At 38.6% G+C, this 27,906-nt stretch overlaps 1 protein-coding gene across 1 annotated transcript in view; it reads left to right on the top strand.

The window, feature by feature from the left end:
- Positions 1–27,906, top strand: part of SLC16A12 (solute carrier family 16 member 12) — a 97,930-nt gene that overhangs the window by 66,783 nt on the left and 3,241 nt on the right. Inside the window, exons 2-6 of the mRNA XM_049855929.1 lie at positions 5,045–5,296; positions 14,720–14,823; positions 17,486–17,629; positions 22,379–22,958; positions 24,845–25,104. Coding sequence (XP_049711886.1) covers positions 5,187–5,296; positions 14,720–14,823; positions 17,486–17,629; positions 22,379–22,958; positions 24,845–25,104 — 1,198 coding nt within the window. The 5' untranslated portion in view covers positions 5,045–5,186. The remainder of the gene's footprint in view (positions 1–5,044; positions 5,297–14,719; positions 14,824–17,485; positions 17,630–22,378; positions 22,959–24,844; positions 25,105–27,906) is intronic.

The raw sequence follows: 27,906 nt of genomic DNA, 5'->3' as shown, positions 1-27,906 counted from the left end.
GCTATTATTTTTTGCCTATATTCTTTGGCTTCTCTTAAATTGTTTTCTCAGGGTAACTTCCAGAAATTAGATTACTATTCAAAGAATATGAATAACTTTCTAATTCTTGATCTCTCTTACTATATTGCTTTCCAAAAGGGCTGGGCCACAGCACTACCTGTTTGAGCATTTTTTAACAGCACCAAAAAAACCAAAAACCAAAACCAGTGCCAACGAGTTGATTCCGACTCATAGCGACTCTATAGGACAGAGTAGAGCTGCCCTATAGAGTTTCCAAGGAGCGCCTGGGAGATTTGAACTGCCGACCCTTTGGTTAGCAGCCGTAGCATTTAACCACTACGCCACCAGGGTTTCCTTAACAGCACCAGGCAGCACTAACTCAGGATGGTCCTTATATGGGCCTTTATGGGTAGGTGGATTTAGAGTCTTAAGCTGGAAAATGGTTTAACCTTGGAGGTTAGTCAATGGAAAAACATAAGAGGAGGCTAGGACTATACATGCCAGAGCAGAGGTTTCTAAGCTTTGGCATTTTTTAATGGTACAATTCAGTTTATTATTTCTGACACTAGGCAGCTAATTGTGTCCAATGAGTGAATTATTCCATTGTGTGTGTTTGTATGCAAGTATAGATAGAATCTTTAATGTCAGCCCTATTAGAATTGAGAGAGTACTAGATATAAAATGAGCCACTATAAGTGTGACTCACAAGAAGCTTTGATATCCTGGCACCATAGTGTAGGCAGAAGTTGATGGAACAGAGGAAGGGGTAAACGATGGATTTCAGTTGGGTAGCTAGCTCTGTGTATAGTGGGCTGTGTGTAGAAAACAAAAATATAAGTATGGTAAATTTTTAAAGTAAGAATTTTTTGTTAATGTTTGATTCTAGGAAAGAAAGTAGTTGACTATTAAAAATACTTAGTTATGACACAAAGTTATGGTTTGGAGGGACTATTCCTGAAACACCAGAGAGTTGGAGACTCCTTGGAAAGGTTGGTTTTGTTCTGAAATCATAGACATTCCCTTTGCCGATCAAGTCAGTGACCTACAGGCATGTTTCAAGGAAATACCAATGGCGCCACTTAAAGAGCTTCATTTATAGCGGCATCAGGCTGCAATTTGTGTCATCCTACTGATGTGTCGTCAGCAAGAATTATGTAGTATATGGATTAGAACAAAATGTATATGAATTTTTACCTGTGTGTACCCAGTGCCGTCAAGCTGATTCTGACTCATAGAGACCCTATAGGACAGAGTGGAACTGCCCCATAGAGGTTCCAAGGAGCACTTGACGGATTCAAACTGCCAACTCCTTGGTTAGCAGTCGTAGCACTTAACCACTACGCCACCAGGGTACCTAGGAATAAGGAAATGTAGAAGTAGTGTAGGGTAGTGGTTAAGACAAACAGTCTTACAATCAGGCCCTTGTTTATGTCCCATTTCTGCCACTCAGTAGCTGTTAATAATAATTGGGCAAATTACTTAAGCTCTCTGGCCTAAGTTTTTCTATCTGTCAAAGAGACATAATACCTACTTTCTGCGGTGGTTGTAAGGATTAGCTGTTGTAAGGGCTTTACTGTCTATAAAGATGCTTAATAGCAACTTGGTCTATGGTAAGAACTCTGTAAATGGTAGTTGTATATTGTTTTCACTTAGCCATGATACCAGTCTAGTGGTTGTTACTCAGTCCCTAGCCCAGTGAAGGAGTCCCTGGGTAGTGCAAATGGTTATGCACTCTCAAACCCACCCAGAGGTGCCCCGGAAATAAGGTCTGGCAGTCTGTTTCCAAAAGATTCTAGCCATGGAAACCCTATGGAGCACAGTTCTACTTTGCAACACACGGTGTTGCCATTGAGTTTAAATCGACTCAATGGCAACTGGTTTGGTTTTAGGCCAATGACTAAGAATACTATCTTTCAAATAATAATTTTGATTTTCTCTACAACAGTGGGGTTTAGTAACCAATACCAATACTGCTCTTTTAATACTTTTGATAGATTTATACTCTTCCATTGTCCACTTGACTTCCTTTGTGATCGGTCTCCCCAGTACTCATGGGGTGACTACTATGAATTTGAAGAGGGAGGCCAAGGCTTAAAAGTGAGCAAACCAAAGTGGCCTATGTGGGAATCACTCCTATTGCCTTGGCCTCACTATCTTTGCTCTTTTATTTCCTCTCTGAACGTGAAGGCCACCGATTCATTTCAGTGGAGTCCAAAATGCATGCTTGCAAAATTCTATTGTGAGTCATTTTATTGAGAAAGTTGTAGTTTTAAATTTTTTTTTTTTACTAGACATTTTGGGTTACCCATAATTTCCCAGGTGGTACAAAGCCCACATTCACCAAATTATGCACAACCTAAATGACACTGTCATATTTGAAATGATGTTTCGTTCTATTAGTATTAAAAAAAAAAAAAGATTTATTCTCGTGATCATAATAGATTTGTATCAAGAACTGGGTGGTTGCTCAATCCAGTAGAATAAGTTACTGTCAAAATTCTTATTTTGCCTTTAAAAAAATTCCTCCCTAACTGTAACAAAGAAGTCTTTTTGATGTGCTGAAGAATACCTGAGAAAATGCCTTATCTCATAGTTCCTGTGGAACCTGAATTCAGGCATGGCTCATCTGGGTCCTCTGCTCAGAGTCTAACAAGGCTGCAATCAAGGTTTTAGCCAAGCTGTGTTCTCAGCTGCAGGCTCAACTAGGGAATAATCCCAGGCTCACTTGAGATGTTGTCCACATTCATTGTCTTGCACTTGTAGGACTGAGAGCTTCAGTTTTTTGCTGTCAGCTGGAGACCGCTCTCAGATCATACAGGCTGCTGCAGTTCCTTGCCACGTGGCCCCCTCCAGAAGCAGTTTCCAACATGGCAGCTTGCTTCTTCAAGGGTATCAGGAGAGTAGGAGCGAGTCTGCTAGCAAGAGTGAGTTTTATGTAATGTAATTAATTATAGGAGTGATGTCCCATCACTTGTGCCATTCTCTGTCAGAAGCAAGCCACAGGTCCTATCCACACTCAAGGAGAGGGGATTGTGATTATACAAGGTATGAACAAAGGAGGCAAGGCCACAGGGACACCTTAGAATCTGTCTACCACAAGGACCTATGTGTGCTTGGCTCACCACTGAATCCCCAGTACCCTAAAATAGTGCCTAGCACATAGGAGGCACTCAGTAAGTATTTATAGCTGAATGAATTAATGTTGCAGGTATTACTTCTTTGAACCATGCAGGGACTACTAATGTTTTTTCTCCAAGTCTGTGATTTACTTTTTGATTTTATTACTTGTCTTGATGTATAGAAATGTTAAATTTTAATTTAGACTAATCAACAAAAAATTTTCCCTTCTTTTGCTCTATTACTTTACATCTTAGGGGATCCTCCTATCAACATATCAGATAAATATTTGCCTATATTTTTACCTAGGTTTTTTTTGTGACTTTTATTTTTTTAACATTTATGTCTGATCTGTTAAGAAGATCAAGGACTAAATGAACAGCTGTAACATGATGTATGGAATAATCCTTTTTTTTCTCCACTGATATTTGCTACTTTATCTAGATCGTATTGAATTATTATATACTAGCTTCAGAGCTCCCTCTTCTGTTTCATTTATTTGTCATGTCATTCTAGTCTTACTTCAGCTACATACTTTTTTTTTTTTTTTTTTTTTATAACTTTTATTAAGCTTCAAGTGAACGTTTACAAATCCAATCAGTCTGTCACATATAAGTTTACATACATCTCACTCCCTACTCCCACTTACTCTCCCCGTCTTGAGTCAGCCCTTTCAGTCTCTCCTTTCTTGACAATTTTGCCGGCTTCCCTCTCTCTCTATCCTCCCATCCCCCCTCCAGACAAGAGTTGCCAACACAATCTCAAGTGTACACCTGATATAATTAGCTCACTCTTCATCAGCGTCTCTCTCCCACCCGCTGACCAGTCCCTTTCATGTCTGATGAGTTGTCTTCAGGGGTGGTTCCTGTCCTGTGTCAACAGAAGGTCTGGAGAGCATGACTGCCGGGATTCCTCCAGTCTCAGTCAGACCATTAAGTTTGGTCTTCTTATGAGAATTTGGGGTCTGCATCCCACTGCTCTCCTGCTCCCTCAGGGGTCCTCTGCTGAGCTCCCTGTCAGGGCAGTCATCGATTGTGGCCGGGCACCAACTAGTTCTTCTGGTCTCAGGATGATGTAGGTCTCTGGTTCATGTGGCCCTTTCTGTCTCTTGGGCTCTTAGTTGTCATGTGGGCTTGGTGTTCTTCATTTTCCTTTGCTCCAGGTGGGTTGAGACCAATTGCTGCATCTTAGATGGCTGCTTGTTAGCATTTAAGACCCCAGACGCCACATTTCAAAGTGGGATTCAGCTACATACTTTTAAAATTATAGTATTCTTTGTCAGAAATGCCAAAGAAGGTATTTTTAGACTCATTCAGTATAATGATTAGGATGTAGCCTAAGCAGCTGTAACAAAGAGATTCCAAAATACAGAGGTTCAGAAAAAAAAATAGAAGTTTATCTATGTTTCATGTAACAGTGTAGAGGTGTGTGAAGTCCAGAGCCTTAGGGGTAGCTCTTCTCTACAAAGTCATTTGGAGCTCTTGAAGCTCTGCCAGCCCCAATGGTGATGTCCTATTGTGTATGATTGAAGCTGTGTCATCTCATATCCATGTTGCAGACTGTGGGAAATGGATGGCTGAAGTCCTGGGAAAGTGCCTTTCTTTTTAAGCTGATGAACTAGAAGTGGCACATGTTACTTCTGCTCACATCCCTTGGTGTAGACTAAACCATGTTGCCACACCTGTCTTCAAGGGAAGCTATGAGTGTGGTATCTAGCTAGGTGAACACAGATGGCTAAAACTTGAGAGGTTATATTATTAAAAGAGGGATGGGTACCAAGGGCAATAAATAGTCTTTGTTTCAGTCTGATATTCATAGTTATCAATAATCTTATTATACAGGAAAATCATAATCATTTTTACCAAGTGAAAATCAACTTTTTGGATATGGCAATAAAATACAAACATGTCCTGATTTTTGGTTTTAGATGGCCAGTAACCTGTGTGCCAGGTAGCATTCTATGCCAAACTTGAATGCCAACGGGAAGTCACTGGGCAGCAAACTCTTCCAAGGTCATAACTTGGCTGTTGGAGTAACTTGGAAAAGAAGAAAAAAGATAGATTGAAGCCATGGCAAAAGTAAATAGAGCTCAGTATACGTCCCCTCCAGATGGAGGCTGGGGCTGGATGATTGTGGTTGGCTGTTTCCTTGTTACCATCTGCACCCGGGCAGTCACAAGGTAGGTGGGATTTTCTACTTCATTTATTGATATGACCTGGCTTGTGAAAATATAAGTATATATGTATGGGGTGTGTGTGTGTGCGCATGTGCGTTTGTATTTTCTTTGACTGCTCAGGTATAATTTTCTTTGCAACGAATGTGATTTTCTGACACTTAGAAGTCCAGGTTTAAAATGGGAAGGAAATTTTATATTACTATATTTTAAGATAATAATAATAATAATAAAAACTCTTGGGTAAAAAAAAGTGTTAGATCATATTTAGACCGAATGACATGGATATTCTAGCCACTGGTTTTCATAAACAGCTCCAGAAGATGTGGAAGTATGTTCTTCTATCTATATTTCTTCTATCTATTATTAATATAAAATATTAAAAACCCTTTACTAAATAATATGGGAAGTAGGCTGACTTTTTTGTTAAAGGAGGCAATGTTTCCATGGTATTTTCATGATATAGGAAACTTTTCAGGGGTTTTTAAGAAATTACCAGATACCCACCTGAGAAAATAAGTTAGCATAAGCTGACATGGCTCCAAGGATAAGTAAGATAATTTCCGCAAGCATATTTCTCCAGAATTTTCTTATCTATCTATAAACCTAGCATAGTGGTTAAGTGCTATGGCTACTAACCAAGAGGTTGGCAGTTCAAATCCGCCGGGCACTCCTTGGAAACTATGGGGCAGTTCTACTCTGTCCTATAGAGTCGCTATGAGTCGGAATCGACTCAACAGCAGTGGGTTTGGTTTTTTGGTTTTTATTATCTTCTCATTAAGAAAAAAAGGGGAGCTAATTGAATGTGTAATTCATAACTCATAAATTAAAAAGTACTGTGGACAAACTGACAGCAAGAGATCATAAAGGTGTAACATGTGGCTTTGAGTCTAGGGATTAGGAAAAAGAGTGCCAGGTAAAAAAAGTGTGATCATAAAGTTTACAGTGAATTTCTGAACGTGTCACATGGAGATAATCTTACACAGGTTTAGGATCTCTATTCATCCCAGAAGGGAAAAACATGGAAGGTCATCATAACCTTTGAAAACCCATTGGCTCACCAGGAACTGAGAGCCCTTGTAAACTTAAAAACCTACAGGTTAAATGCTTTTGTTTCCTTTTGCATTTTGGCTGTGATAGTAGAAGCTGAGTTCAAGGTTGAAGGAAAACACTTGGATGGCAATAGCATAAATAAAAGCATTCTCTCATTCTTTGTTGCTCTCCTTGCTCTCTCTCTCTCTCTCTGTATCTCTTTTTCTTTTCTCCAAGACATAGAATTGAATATGCTTAAGTTGAATAAAAGTATACAATGGAACTCATTCTTCATATCATTGAAATAAATATAATTTTGAAATCTGCATGTGCTAGCTCTTTTCTCTACTGGTGTGTTTATTCAAATAGAACTCTCTATTGCTTTTCTCTGGCAACACAGCCTTGGCAGTACATAAAAGTAATTTGCACTATTAACTTTATTTGATGGCATCATGGAAAAAGGCATTGATATTTTCCCAATAACAAAGCTATAATATAGGAAAGAAGCAGAATGTCTGTGTGTTACCATAAGGTTTGGTTGATTATGCTTTATGATAAACTGTAGCTCTGTTTAAAATTTATATTCACATATAAATGCATACTGTTTTTATTTACACCAGTGAGATTATACTATACACACTGCTTTGAACTTTTTTCTTCCCACTTAGTAATGTCTCTTGGAAGTCTTTCCATATCATCGTATGTGGCTTTCTCATTGAAAAATAGCTGCTTAGAATTGTAACATATGGATAGGTCCATAATTTATTTAACACATTTTTATTGATGTGTTATTATTTTCTGGTTTTTGGTATTACAAACAATGCTACTGCTATGACCCAAAATATAGAGGTTCAGAAAAAAAAATGGAAATTTATTTATGTTTCATGTACAGGTGTGTGAAGTCCAGAGCTGTAGAGGTAGTTCTTCTTTTAAAATCATGTTTTAGCTTTTACCTTGTGCCTGACCGTGCTGCCTCCCATACAAAATTTACATAAAGTATAAAGTTGTGCAGGCTATTTTTTTTTTATCAAAAAGTAGTCATTTATTTACACCCTCAGTCTCTTAATGTGTATTGATTACTTTTTTCTAGATATTACCAAATACATTATCTATGTAAGAATCATATTTCATTGTGTAATTGCATGATACTCTATTCATAAATTGACCACCTGAGTTGGAGTTGATACCTGAAAAGCAACATTTGGTTTAAGCATCCCAAGAAAACTCCCAGGACTAAGACCTATTTTTCTCTACGTCTTTTGAGTTCAAGTTCACTTAGTATAAGAGATGTCTAGAGTCCTATAGAATCATGGAACTCTTTTAACACAGCCAAATGCCTACAAATAATGCTCACTGAGCACTTACTCTGTGCTCATTGGCATTGTTCCGAGCATTTTCATTGATAAAATTATTTAATCCATGTAATAATGGAGACAGGTTGAATAACATGTTCAGGGTCCCATGGTTAGTAAGTGGCAGTGCTTTTAACCACTAGGTTACAGTGCGTCTTGAATCACTTCCTGTGTTGATTTAGAGGATTAATTTCATCGCCCAGAGAAAAGTCTTAATCAAATGTCAGATGTTGTCACACCTAACACAATAGGACCCAGGAACAAAACTTTACAAAAGAAAGTGGCAAGACAGAGACAACAGGAATGTTGGCTCCTTGAGAGAAAATATCTTTGAGAATGTCATTTCATAACAGATGACATTGGAGTGATATTTTGTTTGCACATTCTTATAAACACAGCCTATCAAACCATGAAAGGATGTTAGGAATTGTTTGCTAATACAGCACAATGTAACCTTTTCTGACTAATACAGTTGTATTTACCAAACTGCTTATTTTATAGATTAGTAAACAAACCCTGGAAGATTAAGAAGCTTTATCAAGGACACTCATTTACCCAGTGTGAGAATCAGGGATCAGAACCCAACTCTACTGGTGTCTGTAATTGCACAAGTATTCCAAAGAACAACCAAAATAATTTCCAGAGTGAGAACCACATGTGCACATAGTAAAATTTGTTTTCTTTAAGGCTGTGCCTGTATTTAGAAGGCATAAAGTCATGAAACTTTGAAATTTGGAAAATTCTATGATACTTTTTGCTTTTAAGAACAACTAAGAAGTGTTACAATATTCCTCTCATATTCCATGAAAAAAAAAACAAAAACCAAACCCATTGCCGTCAAGTTTATCCTGACTCATAGTGATCCTATAGGACAGAGTAGGGCTGCCCCATAGGGTTTCCATAGAGTGGGTAGTAGATTCAAACTGCCGATCTTTTGATTAACAGACAAGCTATTAACCACTGCACCACCAGGGCTCCATATTCCATGAAAGTCACAATAATTCAGAAGAACACATATGGTTATTATCTCTGGCAAGCCTGTACACATGTTTAGATAAGAATCTCAGGTATTATTATTAATTTATTTTATTTTTTGCTGTTGTTGAGAATATACACAGTAGAACATACACCAATTCAACAGTTTCTGCATGTACGATACAGTGACATTGATTACATTCTTCGAGTTGTGCAACCATTCTCAACCCTCCTTTTCTGAACTGTTCCTCCTCTCTTAACATAAACTCACTGCCCCCTTAAGTTTCCTGTCTACTCCTTCGAGTTGCTGTTGTCAATTTGATCTCATATAGATAGTTCTTAAAAGAACACAATGTTCAAGTCAGACATTCTTTACTAGTTAAACTAAACTATTGTTAGGTTTTAAGAAGACTTCAGGAGTTGTTTTTGGTTTAAGGTTTAAAGACTATCTCAGAGCAATACTTCTGGGGGTTCATCCAGCCTAAATGGCTCCAGAATCAGCTATTATTTCTGATTTTCACCTACTAAGTGGAGAGTCAGCAAAAAAGCGAGAAACCCTCAATGAGATGGATTGACATAATAGCCACAGCAGTGGGCTCAAACATAGCAAAGATCATGACAATGGCCCAGGACCGGGCAATGTTTTGTTCTGTTATAAATAAGGTTGCCATGAGTTGTAGCCAGCTCAACAGCAACTGACAACAACAGCAAAGGTGTTTGACTGATATTACTGGTCAGTTAAGAAAACAGCAAGCAGAAAACAAAACAACAGCAAAGTAAGATTAAGAAAAAAGTCAAAAGAGCCAAACAAAGTCACAAAAATGTTAAGCTCCCCTAAAAAATTCAGTAAGGAAAAAAGAACTTATTATGGTCTATGGTATGAATTAGGGTAGTGGTAAGTGGGGTGTCTTAGTCATCTAGTGTTGCTGTAACAGAAATATGAGTAGATGGCTTTAACAAAGATAAGTTTATTCTCTCACAGTCCAGTAGGCTAGGAGTCTGAATTCATGGCACTGGCTCCAGGGGAAGCCTTTCTCTCTCTGTTGGCTCTGGAGGAAGGTCCTTGTCATCAATATTCCCCTGAACTAGGAGCTTCTCTGCACAGGAACCCCAGGTCCAAAGGATGCACTCTGCTCCCGGCAGTGCTTTCTTAGTAGTATGACCTCCCCATGCTCTCTGTTTGCTTCTCTCTTTTATATCTTAAAACCGATTGGCTTAAGACACTACCTAATCTTGTAGATCTCATCAATATAACTGCCACTAATCCATCATATTACATTATAGGGATAGAATTTACAAACCCATTGCAGTCAAGTTGATTCTGACTCATAGTGACCTGAAAGGACAGAGTAGTATTGTGCCATAGGATTTCCAAGGAGCACCTGGTGGATCTGAACTGCCAACCTTTTGGTTAGCAGACGTAGCTCTTCACCTCTACGCCACCAGAGTTTATAACACATACAGAAATCACATCAGATGACAAAAGGTAGACAGTCATACAATACTGGGAATCATGACCTAGCCAAGTTGACAGATATTTGGGAGGACACAATTCAATCCATGACATGGGGGAATTTGAGAAATATGTAGTAGGTAGAACTTGGCAATTGATTAGTTCAGTGGTTCTCAACCAGGCTGATGTTGATCTCCAGGAGACATTTTGAATGGAGGACAAGAATGCTGCTGAACATCCTACAATGCAGAGGACAGCCCCTAACAACAAAGACTTATCTGGCTCAAAATCCCAATAACACTAAGGGCAGTTTAACTGTTTTGATAATGAGGCTATATCCAAAAAATCATTCATTACTTAAATTGATTGCCTAGTGGTTATAAGAAAATAAAAGACTTTTTAGTACTAGCCTAGCAATCTTTAGGAGGTTAAGAAACACCATAGGGGTTTTTGTACTGAATTAAAGCTAGTTTAAGGCTATTGCAATTAGTTCCATGCTTTACAAAAAGCTTTGCAATATTTTAATTAGATTTAAATTTGTACAATCAAATCTTATCTCACACTGAATCCCAAGTATACAGTATACCTAGTACAGTGGCTAGGTAGCTGTGTTACCAATTTCTGTGTTGTTAGATGTGACTGTGTTTCAGAACTTCAGACTCTGTTATCATTATGAAGTCAGCATTAGATCTACTGCAACGTATCACCCGACTTCTGAAATCACTGGATGGAGAAAGACTGCTTTTTTAATCCTTTGGACTGAGTTGATTGCATACAGTCCTCAGTGCAGAGAACAAGAAAAGACCTATGGTGGACGTGGAGATGTGCACTCCTCTCTACACTCAGCTACAGGATATACAGGACAGCCTGCCTCTGTCAGCTCCCTTAGGGAACCCCCTCAGCTTTAGAGGGCTGCCTCTCGCAAGAGCACATTCTTGCTGGGGAGGCCCACATCCAGTGATTGGTGTAGGTAGAAGCATAAAGATCCAACCATTTCATTTGGGGTTGACTGCAGTTTTGTTGGGCTTGCATCGTAGTTTGACCTCTCTGCCCTGGCCCGCTTGCTTTCTCTTCCTTCCACAAAGGTTGGTCCCTACCATAAACCCTGTACACCAAACTCAGTTCCAGCTTCAGCTTTTTTGAGAACCCAACCAAGACACAGAATTTAGCTGTCCATCCTGTTCCCTTTTCCTCCTTCCTAACACCAAGACCATCAACATAATTTGTGGGGCTCAGTGCAAATGAAAGGGCTCCTTCCAGTTAATTGATCTAATAATGTGTTTAGACCTTCTGTTCTACCTCCTAGTTCATTGCATAGTGCCTGAGTTCTTCAAAGCTTACAAGCAGCCATCCAAGGCACAACAAATGATGCCTTGAATAATTTGCCTGGAGCAACAGAGGAAGAAGGAGAGTTAGGCTTAGGAGGAGGAAATGGAATGTGTGGCTAATTGCCTCCATGAATAGCTGACTCCTTTGCCATGAGATCAGAGTAACTGGATGGTGCCTGGCTATTATTACTGAACATTTTGATAAAAGATTCTATAGAAGAATCCTGATCAAAGAGGGGGAAATGTAGAACAGAATTGGAAATTCTCACAGACTTCAGACTTTCTGGAGCCATGAAGGCTGGATGGACCCCCAAAACCATTGTCCTGAGATAAGCTTTAAACCTTAAACCAAAAATGTCTCCTGGAGTCCTCTTAAAACCAAACAATAAGTTTAGCTTTACTAAAGAATGTCTGCCTTGAGCATTATGCTCTTGTAAGATCTATCCATATGGGATCAAGTTGACAACAGCAACTCAAAAGATTAGATAGGAAACTAAGAGGGCAGTGAGTTTATGTTAATGGGTGAGAAATAACTTGGAAAAGGAAGGTGAGAGTGCTTTTACAACTCAAAGAATGTAATCAATGTCACTGCATTGTACATGTAGAAACTGTTGAATTGGTATATGCTTTGCTGTATATATTCTCAACAACAACCACAAAAACTAAAATAAATCATAAAAAAAAAGAACATACAGGGCTCTTTGTTCAAAAAGCAGGAAAAAAGTGCCATTAAAGGTATTAAGATATAAAGCTTTTCCTCCCTTCAGTGATCTCTCTTGACTTGCTATAGTTATTTTTAATTTGCTATTAAATATTGTTCTGATAAAAAAAACTAAAATGTTAATTATTAGCATGAATTTACTTTTCATCTTATGTTATGCAATGCTAGTTTTAAATGCAAATATGAGAATATATAACTCATATGTGGGATCACCAAAATTAAAGAGTTATATAATTTGTAGCTTGTACATGTATATGTAGTTCATTCTTACCAGAACAGTGGAAATCCTGCCCCAAACTAACTCAACTGTTTTTATTTCACTTCTTGATACACACTGTTCTGCCAACACTCTCTGCCTTCAGCTTACTGATGAGTAAGGAAGAACTGAAAAGGAAAGAGACTATGAGTAGTCCCATCTTTCCCTTTTCTTATACATTATCATTTTCAGCATAAATGGTCAGTTAATACAGGGAAACCTGTATTAAGGAAACCCTGGGTGGTGCAAACAGTTTGTGTTCTACTACTAACTGAAAGGTTGGCGGTTCAAACTCATGCAGTGGAGCCATGAAAGAAAGGCTTGGTGACTGCTTCTGTAAAGATTATAGCCAAGAAAACCTTATGGAGCAGCTCTACTCTGTAACACATGGGGCCGCCATGAGTTACTGACTCAATGGCAATGGGTAGTAATAAAGGGAAGCACGTGAATGGAAAGGCTATGATAGGGTTCCTTGGTCATTCATGTTTCTTAGAACACCATCGCCTTCTTTCTGCATTTGAAGCAAGTTCTGATTTGAAAGAAGAACATGGCCTCTCTGGGGGTTATCAGCCCGCCACTTCCCCTTGTCTCCCCATGCTTACACTATTTAACACACTTACTTACCTTGTACTCACTTTCAGTCTCATGAACTCCTGCATATCGTGGGTCCACAGAAATTCTGTGCTGGGGACATCCCTAAAGCTATATGCGAATAGAGTGCAAAGAACCGCACACACACATACTGCACGTATCTCCTTGGCCCACATGTGTGCTCCATTGTCCTATTGGCTTTCACCTACAAAACACAAGTTCGAACATAAAGTTATTAAGAATTTCAAGATGGTGATTGTGGAGCATTAAACCAAGTTTTATGCTTTTGAGTGTTGGGCTCTGTGCGATACCCATGAAGCTGACCCCTCCTAACACTGTCTTGATTATACCTGATTCTCTTCCTTCCTTTCTAACCTCTCCATCCACCTTCACATCCTGAAGATAAAAAGGAGAATAAAAAAAAATACGTTGCTATGCACTGCCAAAACAGCATGAGTTGGAATCTGGCCCTATCCAAGGAGACTGATAACCTCTTACATCATCCCAAGCCACAAGGCACAATTCCTTCTGCCATCACCAAACTCTATAAGCTTCCTGCCCTGAATTAGGATGCCCTACTAATCTGTATCAGATTCGTTCCAAGCTATACAGTGATAAGAACTATTACTTTTGGTTCTTTTTTACCTTTTTTTCCCAAGTAATTAACTGTTTATTTTTCAACATGAAAACCACTCTCTGTGTGTGAGTTATATAAGAAATACATGTTCGTTGTAAAATAATTTGGAGTACAGAATAAAGACAAAATGATCATTTATCATCTTACCATTCACATATAATGATTGGTTACATTTTGGTGTATAACTTTTAGGCTTTTAAAATTTATACTGCACATTTTTATATGAATTATATTTTTACAAAAATAAGCCCTTACTATATAGAATTATTCTTTAATTATTTTTTTTACTAAGAATTTTCAAGTCAATAAATATAGATTGACTTCATCATCATTAATACATAAAAATATTATATGGCATAATTTATTTAACCAGTCCCTGACTAACAATTAGGTTGTTTACACTATTTAAAAACCAAAAAAAAAAAAAAAAAAACCCAAACCCCTTGCCATCGAGTGGCTTCTGACTCATAGCGACCCTATAGGACAGAGTAAAACTAACCCATAGGGTTTCCAAGGAGTGCCTGGTAGATTCCAACTGCTGACCTTTTGGTTAACAGCCATAGCTCTTAACCACTATGCCACCAGAGTTTTCTTACACTATTTAGTTATTAAAAATAGTTCTCCAGAAAGTATCATTTTATGTATATCCCATATCATCATCATGTATTTATTACTTTGGACAGATCCTAGAGTTGAAATTTCTGGGTCATGCATAGCTCTTCATTGTCAAGTTTTATATAACAACCTGTTATAAGTTACAAATGTTTGTGAAATATTAGGATAAATAAGAATCCATATTTCTGATCTGCCATCGTTTCCTTAAAACCTTCCCTGTAGCAGTGATCTTCACACCCACTTGGCTTCAGCAGTCCTTCTGGTGGCTGAACACTTGTTCTTCTTATCCTCTGGGATGGCTCAAACATTCAGCTCCTGATTTCCTACTTATCGTGGTCCAATCATGTACCACTGAAAACCAGTTAAAACCCATAGAGACTGGGACAGCTGATTGAACCAAAGCTTTAAATTCTGGTTCAAATCCATGTTTACCCACTTTCTGTATAAACTGCTTACATTGTGTTTTCAGATGTATCTCAATTTTTTTTGTGGAGTTCCAGACATACTTTGCTCAGGATTATGCACAAACAGCGTGGATCCATTCCATTGTAGACTGTGTGACCATGCTCTGTGGTGAGTATCACTTTCCAGAGATATATAATTACTGGCTAGTTTGGAACTGTACGTGACAATGACCTCCCACTACCCTTTATTACCAGTTTTTCTAAATAGAAAGGGTATGTTGAAAATTGCCTAAGACCCAGACTTGCTCTTGGAATTAATGGTCTTGGCTGATGTCAGATGGAATAGGTAGTTAATATACTTCAAAAGGTACAGTGCTTGGCTCTTTCATTCAGAGATGTTGCTGAGCCCATAGGACTCATTCTGATTTTGGAAGTTTACCATACAGTATATACTTGGCCTCTCTTCCAAATGCTGTGGCCTCCTCAATATCCAGTCATATAAACATGAGCCACTTCTATATGATTTCCTTAAATGAGTGCCAACAATGTGTGCATCATTTCTCAAGGCTGTTTTCATTGTTTCCTTCCCATAGGGTTCAAAATTTGACTCGTGGATTTCATCATTTTTCATGCACTTAAATCTTTATGCTTAAAGAAGTATTGGGGAAGGATAAGATGGTACAATCATGCATTAAACACATACACCATAGCTATAATTTCATTCAAGAAACCGCAAAGGCACTATATAAGGTGTATATGATATTCTCAAAATTCATTAAATCTTTTATTCTAGGTATATAGTAGAGAAGGCTAGACCTTAAATTTTTCCTTTTTAAAACTTTCAAACCAAGATTATTAAATAAGTGCATTAGAGAGTTTTTGAGATTGGATCAAATTTATATGATGTATTTTCAGCCTACATCCACTTATTCCTTTTCATTTAGATGAAGCCCAAGTATTTTAGAAAATTTTTAGCTCTTCAGGCCATGTCTTGGTGGCAAAGGGAAATACTATACTAATTTAGTAACTCATAAATAACTTCATGTGATTCCATTCTATGTACTGATTCACATTTTTTTTTTTAAACATACACATATTTAGGAATTAGTTGAATTGTGCTAAAATGTACTTTCTTGGTTGGAAGGAATTTGAAAGCAGTTTTGGACCTAAAAGCAGGTTTCATGAGAATACTAAGTTGACTCTTTCAACTAATAACCCTAGAAGGTTTTAAGGGATCAGCAAATTACATATTTATGTTTCCTAGCCTGCTTTTTTTTAACTAGGAAAACAATCACTTGGATTTCAGGGTCACTTTGTTAGTCATAGTCTTCATATCAGCATGCCGAAAGAGCCATGTTTGTCTTTCTCAGGAGATACAAGTGACTCATTTCCCTCACTGTTATCTTTTGGAGAATATTTGTAATCCCCCAAAGAGGAGTAAATGGCCTTAAGTGACCAGTAGGTCACAATGTCTGTGTGGGGCATTGAGCTAAAGCTGGGTCATATCAGAAGCAGCATATTTAAATTCCATGCAAGAGCTTGAGGCCTGTTGTATCTAATTACTATGCATCTACCTGCTCACCTTGTAACATTAGATGAGGTCAGAGTATGGACCAGAGGTTATCGAATCACATCTGGGACATCTAAATCTGCCCTCTTGGTGAACAGAGAAATAAACATTTTTCATTGAGTTTGATGTAAATTTTGTCACTTTCCAATAATCATCATGGCAGAGGCCTGGAGAATCAGATATATTCAAGAAATTTGCTCATTCCTGTTCTCCAGAAGATGTACATACAGTCAGCCACCCATGAACTGTTTTAACTAGACAAGAAACACCAGGCTGATGGCTGATTCTATCATACACTTTTGACTCAGCCCCCAATTTCAACTTTTTCAGGCAAAAATTATCAGACTCTGCAGATACCAAGAATATTGGCTCTTCTGATCTTGGTACTAGGAGTACTGGTACGGCATGAATTCTTCCTCAGAAAGAAATTCATATGCCTTCCCCACTCACACCCTCTGTCATCAGTCTGGGAGACCAAATGAGCAACAGTAATAGGGAACTTTCTGTGTCAGATGCCCTGAACTATATGTCTTTGTGACCTTGGGCACGTCATATCCTCCTGAACTTCAAATCCTCCTTGGTGTCTTCCAGTCGTAATTGATATTCTGTAAGCCTTGAGGTCAACACAATTCTGATACATTAGTAAGCCACAAATAGAGTGAGGCCAACCAAAATGTCTCTATGAGTGGGAAGCATTTTCCTAGATTTTATCGGCTTTGATTTCTTAACCACAGGGTGCCCTAAAGCCAGAAAGCAGTGCCAGATTGTGGAATTCATCTATGATCTCTCTTCTGGCCTTTTCCTATATAACGTTGCTGGTCTCACCATGCTGCCCACTTCCTTCTCCACTAGTTAACTGCCATCATTATTGCTAATTGTGTATGATCAACACTGTATGAAGCATATAAGGCACATCCCTATGCAAGTGATACGTAATTTAAATTAAGAGTCAGTCCACTGTTTAAAGACATCCCTTAGGCCTGGGATTATGATTGTAGTAGAATGGAGAAGTGCAATAAGCACTGAAATGCAAGTCAGGACACTTGGGTTTTGATTCCAGCTCTGCTGCTTATTCTCTGTGTGACCATGGACAAGTCATCTCCTCTCTCTTTGGGCCTCTGTTTCCAAATCTGTAGAATGAATGGGGTGGGCTCGGTGCTTTAAAAGTTCATTGTTCTCTGCCCTGCCAATGCAACATCACAGCCTGTTCACTGTGCCCATAAGTCCTTTCTGTTGAACCTGTTTATTATTGTTTTTGAAGCTCCACTTGGGAGTGTTGTCAGTAACCATTTATCCTGTCAAGTGGGAATCATGCTGGGTGGCTTGCTTGCATCTACTGGCCTCATCCTGGGCTCATTTGCTACCAGTCTGAAGCATCTCTACCTCACTCTGGGAGTTCTTACAGGTAAGAGCGTTTTGTACCGCTTGTCTCATCCTGCCTCATTCAGGGGTTGCCAAGCACATCAACAGAATAGAAATTCACAAGATACTCATTTTGTTAGATGCACAGTTTAGCTGACCTAGCTTATATCTACCTACTTAACAGTTAAACAAAAGAGCTGGAAATGAAATTGATTGCACTACCCTAATGAAAATGTACCACCACTTTCATTCAGCCACATGATAAAAGGAACCGCTGGCTTTCCCTTTGGCAGCAGTGTGTGGGTGAGACTCTGTACCCAGAAGAAATGAGATTAGTACTCAGGGCAACATAAATTTTTAGCAATAGTCATTCTCCCAACATCTTTGCCAAGACATTATGGTACTATCTGCTGTCAACCTGAGTTGCCCTTGCTTCATAATGAACACCATTGTCCAATGATGTTTCCAATTTAAAAAAGAAAGCCCCTTATTGCAAATATTTTTGTGTTATACATTCTCTTAATGCTCTGGAAGTATTCTTTACAGAATCATAATGAATCCCATGGAAAGAGAAGCAACATATGTGCATTCCATAAATCACACCTAAGTGCATAGGTTCAAGATGGGGTTGGATGGTAGGCGTTTTGATAGTAGCGCTAACACTTGTCCAGGTACTGTGCAATAGGGATAACATGAATCATGCCAACAAAGAATGCGGTCTCAGAGTAAAGTGATAAATCTACTTCTGTCAACTATATAAGGCAGTAAGCCCAGCTGCTGGGTGACCAGCCATCCCAATTTGCTGAGTCTGGGCTCTTTTTAGCAGTGGAAGTCCCATGTTCAAGAAACCTCTTAGTCTAGGCAAATTAGGATGATTGGTCACCCTAAGCTTCAGAAGGGAACATAAGCTGAAGCTGGTGTTTCCTTTTCCTTTCCTGGCATTCTATATGCCATGAAAACCAGGCTTAAAGCCCTTCAGCTTTTCTTGACTTAAGAAGGAATGTTGTTATTCTTGCTAGGTGCCGTTGACTTGGTTCCAAACCATAGCAACCTTAGGTACAACAGAGCGAAACAATGCCCTGTCCTGTGCCATCCTCAATGGTTGTTATGTTTGAGCCCATTGTTGCAGCCCTGTGTCAGTCCGTCTCGTTGAGGGTCTTCCTCTTTTTCACTGACCCTGTACCAAACATGATGTCCTTCTCCAGGACTGATTCCTCCTGATAACATGTCTGAAGCATGTGAGCCAAAGTCTGGCTATCCTCGCCTCCAAGGAGCATTCTGGCTGTACCTCTTCCAAGACAGATTTGTTGGTTCTTCTGGCAGTTTATGGTGTATTCAATATCCTTTGCCAAAATAATTCAAAGCATCAGTTCTTCTTTGGTCTTCCTTATTCATTGTTCAGCTTTCGTATGCTTACGAGGTAATTGAAAATATTATGGCTTAGGTCAGGCGTACTTCAGTCTTCAGGATGACGTCTTTACTTTTAAATACTTTAAAGAGGTCTTTTGCAGCAGATTGGCCCAATGCAATGAGCCGTTTGATTTTGTGACTGCAGCTTCATTGGGCGTTGATTGTGGTCTAAGTAAAATGAAATCCTTGACATCTTCAATCTTTTCTGTTTATCGTGATGTTAATTTTTGGCCCAGTTGTGAGGATTTTTGTTTTCTTTTTGTTGAGGTGTAATCCATACTGAAAGCTGTAGTCTTTGATCTTCATCAGTAGGTGCTTCAAGTCTTCTTTGCTTTCAGCAAGCAAGGTTTTGTTATCTGCATATCGCAGGTTGTTAATGAGTCTTCCTCCAATCCTGATGCTGTGTTTTTCTTCATGTAGTCTAACTTCTCAGATTATTTGCTCAGCAAACAGATTGAAAAAGTATGGTGAAAGGATACAACCTTGACACACACCTTTCCTGATATTAAACCACGCATACCCCCTTGTTCTGTTCAAACAACTGACTCTTGGTCTATGTACAGGTTCCTCATGAGCATGACCAAGTGTTCTGGAATTCCCATTCTTTGCAATGTTATCCATAATTTGTTCTGATCCACACAGTGGAATGCCTTTGCATAGTCAATAAAACACAGGTAAACATCTTTCTGGTATTCTCTGCTTTCAGCCAAGATTCATCTGACGTCAGCAATGATATCCCTCATTCCATGTCCTCTTCTGAATCCAGCTTGAATTTCTGGCAGTTCCTTGTTGATGTACTGCTGCAACCATTTTAAATTATCTTCAGCAAAATTTTACTTGCTTGTGATATTAATGATATTGTTAGACAATTTCCGCATTCTGTTGGATTACCTTTCTTTGGAATGGGTACTAATATGGATCTCTTCCAGTCGGTTGGCCAGGTAGCTGTCTTCCAAATTTCCTGGCATAGACAAGTGAGCACTGCTAATGCTGCATGCATTTGTCGCAACATCTCGACTGGTATTCCGTCAATTCTTGGAGTCTTGTTTTTCGCCAATATCTTCGGTGCAGCTTGAACTTCTTTCTTCAGTACCATAGGTTCTTGATCATATGATACCTCCTGAAATGGTTGAACCTTGAACAATTCTTTTTGGTACAGTGACTCTGTGTATTCCTTCCATCCTCTTTTGGCTTCCTGAGTCGTTCCGTGTTTTGCCTGTAGAGTCCTTCGATATTGCTGCTCAAGGATTGAATTTTTTCTTCAGTTCTTTCAGCTTGAGAAATGTGGATAGTATTCTTCCCTTTTGGTTTTCTAACTCCTGGTCTTTGCACATTTCATTATAAAACTTTGTCTTCTCAAGCTGCACTTTGGAATTTTCTGTTCAACTCTTTTATTTCATTTCTTCTGTTCATTTTAGCTACTCTACATAAAAGAGCTACTTTCAGAGTCTCTTCTGACATCCATTTCGATCTTTTCTCTCTTTCCTGTCTTTTTTTAATGACCTTTTGCTTTCTTCATTTACAATGTCCTTGATGTCATCCCACAATTTGCCTTGTCTTCAGACATTAGTGTTCAGTACGTCAAATTTATTCTTGGGATGGCCTCTAAATTCAGATGTGATATACTCAAGGTTGTACTTTGACTCTTGTGGACTTGTTTTAATTTTCTTCAGCTTCAGCTTGAACTTGCATATGAGAAATTGATGTCTGTTCTGCACTTGGCTCCTGGCCTTGTTCTGACTGAAGGTATTTAGCTTCTCCATTGTCTCTTTCCACAGATGTAGTTGATTTGATTCTTGTGTGTTCCATCCAGCGAGGTCCATGTGTATAGTCGCCGTTTACGTTGTTAAGAAAAGGTATTTGCAGTGAAGAAGTCGTTGGTCTTGCAAAATTCTGTCATGCAATCTCTGGCATCGTTTCTATCACCAAGGCCATATCTTGCAACTACCGATCTTTCTTTGTTTCCAACTTTCGTGTTCCAATCACCAGTAATTATCAATGCATCTTAATTGCACATTTGATCACTCTTGGACTGCAGAAGTTGGTAAATATCTTCAGTTTCTTCATCTTTGGCCTTAGTGGTTGGTGCATAAATTTGAATAATAGTCATATTAACTGGTCTTCGTTGTAGTTGTATGGATATTATCCTATCACTGACAGCATTGTACTTCAGGATAGATCTTGAAATGTTGTTTTCAATGATTAATGTGATGCTATTCCTCTTCAGGTTGTCGTTCCGGGCAGTGTACACCACATGATTGTTTGATTCAAAATGGCCAACACTAGTCCATTTCAGCTTATTAATGCCTAGGATACCAATCTTTATGCGTTCCATTTCATTTTTAACGAATTCCAGTTTTTCTAGATTCATACTTCATATATTCTACATTCTGATTATTAATGGATATTTGCAGTTTCTTCTCATTTTGAGTCATGTCACATCAGCAAATGGAGGTCCCAAAAGCTTTACTCCATCTACATCATTAAGGTTGATTATACTTTGAGGAGGCAACTATTCATATTTTGGGTGTCTTCAGCCTGAGGGGCTCATCTTCTGGAACTATATCAGACAATGTTCCACTGCTATTCATAAGGTTTTCACTGATCACTTTTTTAAGAAATAGATTTCTAGGTCCTTCTACCTAATCTTTCTTTTTCTGGAAGCTTCACTGAAACCTCTCTACCATGGGTGATCCTGCTGGTATTTGAAATACTGGTGGCATAGCTTCTAGCATCACAGCAACACGCAAGCTACCGCAGTACAACAAACTGACAGATGAGTTCTGGAATAGAAACTGAGTATCTTTAAAAGGCTTTTGGACTGTTAACCTTTTTTTGCTGACCTTAGGAGATATATTCAGGTTGCTAATTTCATGTATAAAATTGGCATAATGTTTCCTAACTAAGTGAAATTACTCTGGAACTTTCATGGAATCGTATATGCTGTTTCAAGCAAATTCCATAGTGGTCCAGATTATCAGGGTTGTGTCTTTACAGACAGTGAAGAGTTGAGGTAATTTCTGGACAATTTAAGATGGGAAAAAAAAAGAAAAAAGAAGTTTCTTTGGTCAGCATTATCCAAATTTTGTAATTAGTTCAAATTTAGTTTATATAATAATTTTTAAATTCTTTATTTCATTTTGTTTAAGACTTCATATTTCTTTAAGGATTTTCTTCCTAAGAAGAAAGTCGCATATGCTGTATTTTCCAATTTTTGAATTACTGGTGAGGGGACACTTCTTTCAGTTTGGAGTAGAAAACAGCTTGAAAGGGGTTAACAGAAGGTCAGATTTCCTTTATTTCAAATGATTTTATTCTGAGATTCCCCCTGTTCCCCCACTGGCTGTCCATGGTGTACTCATGGAGTTCTCTTTATTCACAGGTCTTGGATTTGCACTTTGTTACTCTCCAGCTATTGCCATGGTTGGCAAATATTTCAACAGACGGAAAGCCCTTGCTTATGGGATCGCCATGTCAGGAAGTGGCATTGGCACCTTCATCCTGGCCCCTGTGGTTCAGCTCCTTATTGAACAGTTTTCCTGGCGGGGAGCATTACTCATTCTTGGGGGTTTTGTTTTGAATCTCTGTGTTTGCGGAGCCTTGATGCGACCAATTACTCTTAAAGAGGACCATACAACTCCAGAGCAGAATCATGTCTGTAGAACTCAGAAACAAGACTTTAAATGGGCATCTCCCTGTTCACCTCTGACCAAAGAATGGGTGCAGACCTGCCTATGTTGCTCTTTGCAGCAGGAATACAGTTTTTTATTGATGTCAGACTTTGTCGTGTTAGCCATCTCTGTTCTGTTTATGGCTTATGGCTGCAGCCCTCTCTTTGTGTACTTGGTGCCTTATGCTTTGAGTGTTGGAGTGAGTCACCAGCAAGCTGCTTTTCTCATGTCCATACTGGGGGTGATTGACATTATCGGCAATATCACCTTTGGATGGCTAACGGACAGAAGGTAACCCTCATGAAACCACAACTTGTTCTCCACCAGGGGATTTTAGCCTTGAGTTTCTCTTCATCCCCTACCCAGTAGAATATGTAGGTCTGAATAATGTTAATGAGCCTTGAATATCTGAAGGCAACTCCCTTGCTGGCTCTTCTAGATCAGGTGCTGGTAAATTTTTTTTCTGTAAAGGGACAGATAAGAAATATTTTTGAGTTTGTTGGCCATATTTCTGACCCAACTACCCAGCTCTGCCATTGTAGTATAAAAGCAGCCATAAATAATACGTAAACAAATGAGAGTGGCTATGTTCCAAGACTTTACTTATGGATACTGAAATTTATTTTTTATGTGTCACAAAATATTCTTCTTTTGATTTTTTTTTCAACCATTTAAAATATAGAAACCTTTTTATAATCATAAGTCATACAAAAGCATGTGGTAGGCTATAGTTTGTTGACCCCTGTTCTAGATGGTTTAAGATTTTGGGTCTGCCTAAACTGGAGAAGGGAGGGTATGTTTTTAAGTTGGAGATTCTATGGTCACTATAAAGTTCTAGTAACAGATTTAACTCCATCCCAAGTCAACCCCTAGGTAAGACAATTTATGGCTGGATGTTGTATGTTAGGTTCTTGTGACCCACACAGAAACTAGATGGTCAAGGAGAGAGGGGCAGAATCAGTTTAGACAGGAGGGTCAGGTGCAATAATAACACAAGATCCATAGCTACATATTTATGTTTGACAGTGCAAATAGAAAATACTTTCATTATAATTGTAGGCTTAGAAGCAGAAGTTATAAGAAATGTACTGAGTAGTTTTTTTCAGCCAATGTTCATCTATTTGGATCAAAGAGACTAAGCTATTCATATTTTCCTAAATGATGGACTCTTCATCCTTAAACTAGGGTCTTGGAAAGCTATCCTCATTGTGGCTTTTCCACACTTTATGGCTTGGATAATTTGTCAGGAGTCAATTGCCATTCTTCAGTGTTATGAATATAACATTTAGGATTAATTCCACATTTTTAATATATAAGGAAGACAGGGAAGTACGATTATCTACCTTTACAATCAAATAACTCAGCAAGAAGCAGTCTGGTATAGGTGTGATAGAGGGATCTACAGTCTGAGACTTACGTTCTTGTGCTGGCTCTGCCCCTTATTAGCTTTTGACCTAGGGAAAGTTACCTAATCCCTCAGAGCCTCATGGGTGTTCATCCATAAAATGGGCCAATGCAATATTCACCTGTTGATCTCATAGCATTTTGTGAGGCTCAGATGAACCCATGTGTGGAAAACGTTTGTAAAGTGTAAAGTGCTTTCCAAACGTAAACTGTTGGTGGTGACATTATATAGTCTTTGAAATAACTGGTATTACAGGTGGGTTTGGAGCTTCAGAAAGAAAATGTAGACTTAGTTCTAGAACAAGATGTTTTGATATTCCAGCTTGCTTTTTGTAAAACCATTTGGTTTATTGAGCATTTGTGATGTGCCACGTATCAGTGGATCATATATCTGAAAGCATCTAATATGGCAGACTGCTAGAAAATACTAGTCTTCTGACACTGCATTATTTAGAGAAACCCTATGAGATAAGTAATCTCATTTTACAACTAAAGAAATTGAGGATAGAGTTAGGCAGTTAGTAGGTGATAAAATTGGATTCCAACTTATAGCTTTCTACTTTTAGAGATTTCTTTCTACTACACCATGCTTCTTGGGGAAAACAACTCTTGCATTTGCACATACCAAAGGAAAGATAGGTAAACTTATGTAACGCAATGGAGAAGCCATCTCTAGAAATAACTGCAATGCTTACTGGTGCATGGCCATGATTCTGAAGCTCTTTGATAGAACCTGTGCATGCTGCATTCATTCTTGTTTTTCAAATCCACAGGTGTCTGAAGAACTACCGGTATGTTTGCTACCTCTTTGCCGTGGGACTAGACGGGCTCTGCTATCTCTGCCTCCCAATGCTTCAAAGTCTCCCCTTGCTCGTGCCTTTCTCTTGTACCTTTGGTTACTTTGATGGTGCCTACGTGACCTTGATTCCAGTAGTGACTGCAGAAATAGTGGGGACTGCGTCTTTGTCATCAGGACTTGGTGTGGTATACTTTCTTCATGCAGTGCCATACTTGGTGAGCCCACCCATCGCAGGTCAGTTTCCAGAGAGAACCCCCAACCACCTCTTGCTTTTCTTGTCTTAATGTGAAAAAAGTGACCCTACACATGGACAATGAGAAGGTTTAGGGAACAGTAAAAACAAAAAGGGATGCAAGAGCCACCCAAAACATCATGTTCTCACCTACATCCTTATTTTATAATCTTCTTCCAACTTCAGCCTACAGAGAAAGAATTAGAGTCTTGATTTTGTTCTACACCAGTGATGGGAACGATGAATTGTGACAGCTGTTCATACTTAAAAATAAGTACAGCACATTCACAGGGAGGTCTGGCAGGAGTACAGGCAGGCTTCCAGTAGGAGACAGTGGATGGTGGGGCTGAAATGATAAGTGTGAGTGTTAGTGGAGTGTCTTGGATGCCAGGCAGAGGATCTGGAGCTCTTTATTCTTCAGACACTATAATAGTATTAAAGTTTTTGTGCAAAAGGCTAATACGATGTAAAGTATATTTTAGAAAATGTGATCTAGCAATAGAGCTAGTAATTTAGGGGAGAGGCAGTTAGGATTCCATTTGAATCATCCAGGAGCAAACCGATAAAGGCTTGAACTTGGGCTGCTGCCACAGAAATAGAAATGAGCTCTAGAGGCAAGGAGGAAGCTTTAGAAAAAAATATATCAACTGAATATAGCATATGGAGGTGAAGGAGAGAAAGGAGTCAAAGATGACTGAGAGAATAATGGCATGGTTGAAGGAAGCGAAGAAGTTGGCTTTGCAAGAAAAATAATTGATTTAATGTTTTATACATATTAAGATATCTGAAATATGAACATGCCCTATAGGGCAGTTTAAGGATGAAATCTGAGCTTTAGAGGGAAGCCAGACGTGGATATATAGCCGTGGGAATCATCAGATAAAGCATCTAGAGTGTTCTGTAAACGGTAAAATGCTGTAGAAATTTAAGGCACAATGAAACAAATAATTCAACAAATAATATTGCATGCATTAAATATTAATTCAATAAACATTTATTGCATCATAAAACAAGTAATTCAATAAATATTTATTGCTTATCGAATCGATGGCACTGGGTTTGGGTTATACACCAGGCATTGTGCTTGGCACTGGGATAGAGCAAACATATCAGAACCTGTTTCTGCTTACTTTGTGCATATGGTCTAGACTAATATCTATCAGAGGAAGATCCTGGGAACAACTACATCAGAATCCCCTGGGACACTTGTTAAAATGCAGATTACTTAACCCCTCCACTTATGACCTGAATCTTTGGAGGTGAGTTCCAGGAGTCCACATTCTCAACCAGCTTTCTTATGAGGTTCATGCACACCAAACCCATTGCCATCAAGTCAATTCTGACTCATTGCAACCCTATAGAACAGAGCAGAACTGCCCCAATAGAGTTTCCAAAGCTGTAATATTTACAGAAGCAGGCTGCCACATCTTTCTCCCATGGAGCAGCTAGTGGATTCGAACTGCTCATCTTTTGGTTAGCAGCTGAGTGCTTAACCACTGCACCACAAAGTCTCCTCGTACATACTAAAGGTTGGAAATAATTGGTTTAAGGTAATTAATCTGCCTAAATCATAACTAAGAGAGCAAAGTCTCTGAAAACAAAAGAGAAATGAGCCAGATGATCCCACATTCATGCATTAGAAGACTTACTATTGTTAAGATGTCAATACAACTAAAACAATCTACAGATTCAATGCAATTTCTATTAAAATTTTAATTCCACTCCACAGTCAGTCACTAGGATGGCTATTATTATTAAAAAAAAAAAAAAAAAAGGAAAACAAGTGTTGGCGAGGCTGTGGGGAGATAGGAACCCTCATATGTTGCTGGTGGGAATGTAAAATGGTGCAGTTGCTGTGAAAAACAGTTTGGCAGTTCCTCAAAAAGTTAAACCTAGAATTACCATATGACCCAACAATTCCTCTCCTAAGTGTATACTCAAAATAATTGTAGACTGGGATTCAAACAGATACTTGTACGCCAATGTTCATAGCAGTATTATTCACAATAGCTAAAAGGTGGAAACACCCCAAGTGCCCATCAGCAGATGAATGGATAAACATTATGTGGTATATACTTACAAGGGAATACTATTCAGCCATAAAAAGGAATGAAATTCTGATGCATTCTATAATATGAATGAACTTTGAAAATATTACACTGAGTGAAATAAGCCCGATACAAAAGGACAAACAGCTGTAAACTAGGGGAAACTGTGGCTGCTTTGTCGCTGCAGATGAAAATGCCTGGTCAGTTTAAACTCTGATATAGGAGTATACGTTTAGTGCTTCATTTTTGAAAACTGCTCCCAAAAAGTTCCCACACCCTCCCTCCGAAGTCAATTTTAGTGTTCACCAATCTTCATGGCCAGTGTAAAAGTCATGAGACTTAAGTGAAATTGGCATCCATAGATCCTCTTTTCAGTCATGGCCTTCACTTGGCAAATCAGACATACTCATTGCTAGGAACTAGGATGTAAGCTCTGAGTGTAATACTTATTTAATTACCTTTAAAATGACAACTGTCTACTCAGTCTCCTCTATTTGGTGCTTCAGAAGTGTACAAGTAAGTGACATGATAACTAAAATATTCTAGAGTAATTTGAATTGCAAGAAACTTTCTGGGGCTTGTAACAGTTTCTACATGGCATTTTTGACTAATGGTGGATTTTCTTGACATATAAGTAAAGTTTGGAGAAACTTTTTTTTTTTTTTTAACATTTCGATAATCACAAAATAATTGTCTACCAAAGTCTTATTTTACCCCATTGATTTTCTGACAGTTGTGGCCCATATCTTGCATATC

The sequence above is a fragment of the Elephas maximus genome, chromosome 16 (genome assembly GCF_024166365.1).
Source record: "Elephas maximus indicus isolate mEleMax1 chromosome 16, mEleMax1 primary haplotype, whole genome shotgun sequence".
Taxonomy (NCBI): domain Eukaryota; kingdom Metazoa; phylum Chordata; class Mammalia; order Proboscidea; family Elephantidae; genus Elephas; species Elephas maximus.
The sequence above is the reverse complement of the archived record's forward strand: the minus strand, read 5'-3'. Positions and strand labels throughout refer to the sequence as shown.